A 6,313-nucleotide genomic window follows, 5' to 3' on the forward strand; every position below is an offset into this window, starting at 1 on the left:
AAAACAATTAACCATACCATAACCAGGTTATCTGTGCTTTCTATCTTCAAAGAACTAAGGAAAAACATTCATTTTAGATACAGAGCAAAATAAAATGAAGAGAGTTAATAACCAATTGCTGTTCATGGGCTGTATTTGGATTCTGATTGGAACCAATAATGTTTCAAATTCTCTTTTGAGACAATCGGGAAAGCATGGAGTTTATATATGAAGACATTAATGAATTATATTTATTAGTGAATCATAGTTCATTGTTAGATATAATGATATTGAGCTGTCATTACTTTAAAGATATACACTGAAACATTTATGGATACAATACTAAGATTAAGATTTGCTTCAAAATAAGGGGAAAGGGCAGGCACAGATCTGATTAGTTTGAAAGATTCGCTATGAATTTATCATTTTTGAACCTGAATGGTAAGTCATTAGGTCTTTACTTTGCTATTTACTTGGTTTATATATGCTTGAAATCTGCCATAATGGATTTCCACATCCCTACTATCTATAATAATAATAATAATTATCACTGAATAAGGAATAAATAGAGACCATTCTCAAGAGAAAGTTGCTTGAAGGCCTGCTTCATTAATTACTTTTGGAAGACTTTATCTTACATAAAGAAGGAATACACACAAACTTCAAAAACTTCATGGAAAAATTCATTTAAATTAAAAGTTTGAAGCTCTCTCATCTACATACATATGATGGGCAGAACGGTCACCTTAATTACTCAGACATTTATTTCACTAGGTCTCTCCTGAACAGTCTTTAAGTCTGCATCAAGCTCAGACGCTCTCCTCTTTAGGAAACTGACGTGGCTTCTCTGTGCCAAGAAATCCAATCACGTCTAGCAACCTGGCTGAAGTGTGGGGCCAGTGTACCAGAGATAGGTGGCAGGGTGGAGAGTTCGTCTGAGGCCACCTTGTAAAAGAGACCCCAGCTAGGCCATCTATGTGGGGATATAAGGAAGCCAATGTGCATAGAAGTGGAGATGAACTAGGGAAGGACACTCTACTATTCCAAACGAAGTATCTGCCACTTGTATCTCGGACATGAGCACTTCCAAAGATGTGCAGTGAGTCAAACCATGTCATATGTGTGATGTTAGTAATCTTGATATAGATATATTAGTAGCGGAATCTGTTGAAACAGATGGTTCACGTGAGAGTTTCAGATTACCTCTCACGTTTAGTGTAAAATAAAGCAAATAAATAATATAGGATTTCAGAGTTGAGGCACTTTCTGGTGAAGAGGATTCAGAGTGATGTGAGAAACGGAAACGCAGTGAAGGCAAAGGTCACTGGAATGGAGAAGAAACTGCAAGAGTTATCGGGCAAAATAGCTACAAAGTCTCAACAAGGGGTGACCAACAGGCTTATCCTACTCTGAAAGGTCTGCCCTGGTCACTGATTGTTAAATACAACATGTGCTAACAGTTGGAAATCCAACTCCAGTGTGCAAAGTCCTGACTCAGCCAAAAACCTGCAGTTGGCTTATAAATGTCCTCTACTGGTCTAAGTGACTGGCTTGGCTGCCGACTGAAAGGTTGGGTGGGTCTACTGAAAGGCACCACAGGAGACAGGTCTGGCGATCTATTTCTGAATAACCTGCCATTAAAGAGGCGCTGTGCACTCTCACACGCAGGCGACGGCAAGGCTCAGAGTCAACTAAGAGGCAACTATTATCTACAATGTACCTTGGGTTAATGGAAGTCTCCCTTAGACCTATGTGAACAAACCTTTCATCACGTTAATTTCTGATTTTAAATTTCATGGGGATAAATATTAAGTACAATGCAATTACTTTTCCAAATCTGTGGACTTCTGCTTATGAAGTTCCCTAGGGGAGTGTTTTTACCTCCTGCATTTAATGTGGCATCATTACGATGGCAAGACGAATTCTCTTAACGACTTGATGCTGGTGAGAATAACTTACTGTGTGCTCCCATCAACTTGGGGTTCGTTTGCTGGTTTTAATTAAATACTATCTATCAGATCCCTCGTTATAATCCTTGAGCTTCACACATCATTATCCTTCTGAAATGGAGCATTACCTCTTCCTGTTCCTCTTCATCGTACTCCTCCTGTTCTGCAGCAGCATCTTCTTCATCATCGTCCCCTTCTTTATTTTTCTCTTTACCTCCTTCTTTCTCTTCAGTTTCCTCGTCTGATTTCTCACCATCACCTCTCTTTTCCAATTCCTGTCATCAGAGAGCTTCGTTAATGTACATAGAAACTTGCTGATTTTGACACCCCTTCCCAGCTGCAAGAAAAATAGTTACCTAACATGCTATTTTAATCTTCTCTTTTACCCACCTAGAAAGCTACAAGTTTACAAAAAACAAGGAGGAACTAAGTATCCTATAATTACACTACTATTTACTTCAATTTTGTTACCTTGTTATTAAGTCTTTAATAATAATGGGGTTACACATTTCTAATGCATAATTGTTGTTCAGTGACTTCTACCCTACCTCCTTTTAAAATATTTGAGGTGATTCTATTTAAGGCGAATTTTTCAGACTATTTATTTCATTCCAAAAGAGAAAAATAAAAGCTTCAGCTTTAACAGAACAAAAAACTGTAGCTAAGATTTCAGAATGCCATGTCGTGGAAAGGGAACCCCAGAGGCGCAGGGGTTACATGGACTGCTAAACACGAGGCCAGCAATCTGAAACCAACAAGCAATCCACAGAAGAAACTTTCTATTCCTGAAGAGTCACTCCTGGAATTCCAGAGGCAGTTCTGCCCTGGCTTTGAATTGGGTTTTTTTTTTAGTGGTTTTAGTTTAAAAGATCACATAAAACACCACCAAGTCCCGCTGAGATGAATGTTCCTATCTGTAGATAACTATGCCTCCCTTTTTGTTTTTATTATTTGTTTTCCCATTCTCAGGAATTTTTTGCTTCTGAATGTATCTGGCAAGTTGAGAAGGAAGCAAAGATTAAAACTCCAATCAGAACCAACCTTAGCACCTGTCGGTAAAACTAAAGGAGGAGGCAAGGACGACACGCATATGGAGAGTGAAGCTGTCATTGCATGACTGTTCGGTCATCAGCCCTATTAAAACCACTGTTACTTCCTCAATGGGAACAAATTTAACTTAAAAGCTTAATCATTTCTATTATGATTAACAACAATTTCTTAATTTGATAACTGCTGTATTTTCATTACTGTCTGGTCACTAGTCAGTTTGCATAACTGAAGGTTAGCACTAGTGGTATCTTCACATATTATTACTCATAAATTAAGGTTCAAGATGTGATCATTTGAAAAGCTTACTCAGAACATTAATGCATGAATCTGAAAATACTGCTTTCTCTATTATATTTGCTTTGTAGATTAAATACATAGGGAAAACACATTTTTTAATTGAGAGTAAATGCAATTTAGATGTTCTTTAATGGCTCTCAAATATGTATTTTTAAAAATTATTTTACTGGCATATATTTAACATATCATACATTTTAATAATTTCATCATATTAAGAATTATCAATCACCACAATCAATTTCAAAACATTTTCTTCTTTCTCATACTCATTGCTGTTACCGTCTCATGTCCCCCTAAATTCCCCTGCCAGGCTTCTAGATAATTATTTTTATTTTTATAATGTTCTCATTGGTTTATTATGATCTACACAGTCCAATGCCTTTGCATAGTCAATGCAACACAAGTAAACATTTTTCAGACATTCTCTACTTTCAGACAAGCTCCATTTAACATTAATACCAGACCTATGATTTTCCATGTTTTATTGTTAATACTTACCTTAAATTCTTTTTTGCTATATATACATTCTCAATTGCTAATTTTTAAAAAATCATTTCATTGGCGGCTTGTACAACTCTTATCACAATTCATCCATCCATTGTGTCAAGAACATTTGTATATTTGTTGCCATCATCATTCTCAAAACATCTTTCTACATGAGCCCTTGGTATCGGCTGATTTTTCCCCCTCCCACCCTCCCTCACAAACACTTGATAATGTATAATTTCTTTTTTCTTTCATGTCTTACACTGACTGGTGTCTCCCTTCATCCACTTTTTGGTTGTCTGTACCCAAGGGAATGGGTTACATGTAGATCACTATGGTCAGTTCCCTCTTTCTCTCCCACCTTCCCCTTACCCACCTGGTATCACTACTCTCATTATTGGTCCTGAGGGGCTTATGTGTCCTAGCTTCCCTGTGTTTCCAGTTCTTATCTGTATCAGTGTACATCCTTTGGTCTAGCCAAATTTGTAAGGTAGAATTGGGATCATGATAGTGGGTGGGGAGGAAGCATTAAAGAACTAAAGGAAAGTTGTATGTTTCATCGGTGCTATACTGCACCCTGACTGGCTGGTCCCCTCTGCGTGACCCTTCTGTAAGGGGATGTCCAGTTGCCTACAGATGGGCTTTGGGTCTCCACTCTCCACTCCCCCTCATTCACAATATGATGATTTTTTGTTCTTTGATGCCTGATACCTGATCCTATCGACACCTCGTGATCACACAGGCTGGTGTGCTTCCTCCATGTGGGCTTTGTTGCTTCTCAGCTAGATGGCCGCTAGTTTATCTTCAAGCCTTTAAGACCCCAGATGCCATATCTTTTGGTAGCCGGCACCATCAGCTTTCATCACCACATTTGCTTATTCACCCGCTTTGTTTTCAGTGATCATGTCAGGAAAGTGAGCATCATGGAATGCCAGATTAATAGAACAAAGTGTTCTTGTGTTGAGGGAGTACTTGAGTAGAGGTCCAATATCCATCTGCTACCTAATACTAAACGTATAGATACATGCACATAGATATATTTCCCCATCAACTTATATAAATATATTTACATATGCACATTCCTGTATTTAGACCTCTATAAATGCCCTTTGCCTCTTAGTTCTTTTTACTTTCCTCTTGTCCCACTATCATGTTCAGCCTTCATTTGGGTTTCAGCAATTCCTCTCAGTTACATTGCCCTTGATCAAGCCCTACCAGGCATCCTACACCCTCCTCGCCATCTATTTTGGATCACTTGTTGTTCTCTTATCCCTGGGTTTGCTAACACCACTTCCTTTTCCCCGTCGCTCCCTCTCCCATTTCCCCCCAGAACCATTGCTCCCGTTGTTGTTTTCTCCTCCAGCTTGTTTGTCCCACCTACCTTACCTAGATAGACCTGTAGAGATAATATGCACACAAAAAAACAAGACAGAGCAAAACAAAGCAACAACAAGAAAACCAAGGCCCCCCAAAAAGAAAATCCTGTAAATGGTTCAAGGTCTGTTTGTTGACCTTTAGGAGTACTTTCTGGTCAAATCTGATGGGGTGCCACCCCCTGGCCCCAAAGTTTATTTTTGGAATTCCCTGGGGACTTCGTTGCTCTGTTCGCCTTGCTGTTCTGTTGCGGGATGTTTTCTTGATATATAATTACTTCTTGATATAAAGCTCTTTGTTACACATATATATCTATGAGTGTCTCTGGATTTATATCTTTAGTCAACCCGCTTAACGGTCACCCCAAATTTAGACACGCCTACAAGAGTAAGCAAAAAGTACTGGGAACTCAAGTTAAGATGGTCTCCAAGAAGGTGGTTGGTTATACCTCTGTTGGTAAAACAGGTGGAGTAATAGCCCACTGAGTTAAAAAGCTGAAGGATACTTATATAGAACTCCAGGGGAAAATATACCTGGTATTATGGTCTTAATTGGACATTTTTGACATAGTTTCTATCCAGCCCTTAGTGACCCCAGCTGTGTGCTGTAGGCTACTGGGACTTTCGAGGTATCCAACATCCTTCATGGGCATGCCACAAAAATTTGATGTGGAAAACCCACTGAGGAAACTGGGCTTTATCCCAAACTCACATGTAGCAGATCTAAGGACCTAAAACACTCCTTGAACTTACGGCTGAACTGCTATAGTGTGAGAAGCAGATGACTGCCGCCCCACGGTTATGGGATTGGTGGTCTTTGGACTTTGGTTTGCGTTTTTTGTCTGAAGGTGCCCAATGAATGGCGGACTGAGACAACTATATATTTACTATATATAATGTTCTCCTTCGTTTCTTATGACACGCCTTTATGTGGTAGGCAAGGTTCTGCCTTTGTGAATGAGTGTTACTAAAAGTTTTTCCCAATCACCACACACCGATGTTTGTGTAAATACTGTCTTAAGCTTCTAATCTGTACAATTAAACAATTCATGTATTTAGAACTGAAAAGGCAGCCTGTACATGTATAATTTCCTTCTCTCAACTGTGTTTTAAATTCTATTATCATTGGCTAAATAATGATATGATTAATAGTATTACCTTACACCCCAGGGGGATGAT

At 38.8% G+C, this 6,313-nt stretch overlaps 1 protein-coding gene across 1 annotated transcript in view; it reads right to left on the minus strand.

Annotated features, from left to right (window-relative positions):
• POLR3G (RNA polymerase III subunit G) overlaps positions 1-6,313 on the minus strand; it is a 49,698-nt gene that overhangs the window by 2,931 nt on the left and 40,454 nt on the right. The window contains 1 exon segment of the mRNA XM_004718205.2: positions 2,057-2,203. Within this exon segment, the coding sequence (XP_004718262.2) occupies positions 2,057-2,203 (147 nt within the window).

Source organism: Echinops telfairi, unplaced genomic scaffold (assembly GCF_000313985.2).
Source record: "Echinops telfairi isolate 266 unplaced genomic scaffold, ASM31398v2 ScPeMD7_7469;HRSCAF=8507_1, whole genome shotgun sequence".
Taxonomy (NCBI): domain Eukaryota; kingdom Metazoa; phylum Chordata; class Mammalia; order Afrosoricida; family Tenrecidae; genus Echinops; species Echinops telfairi.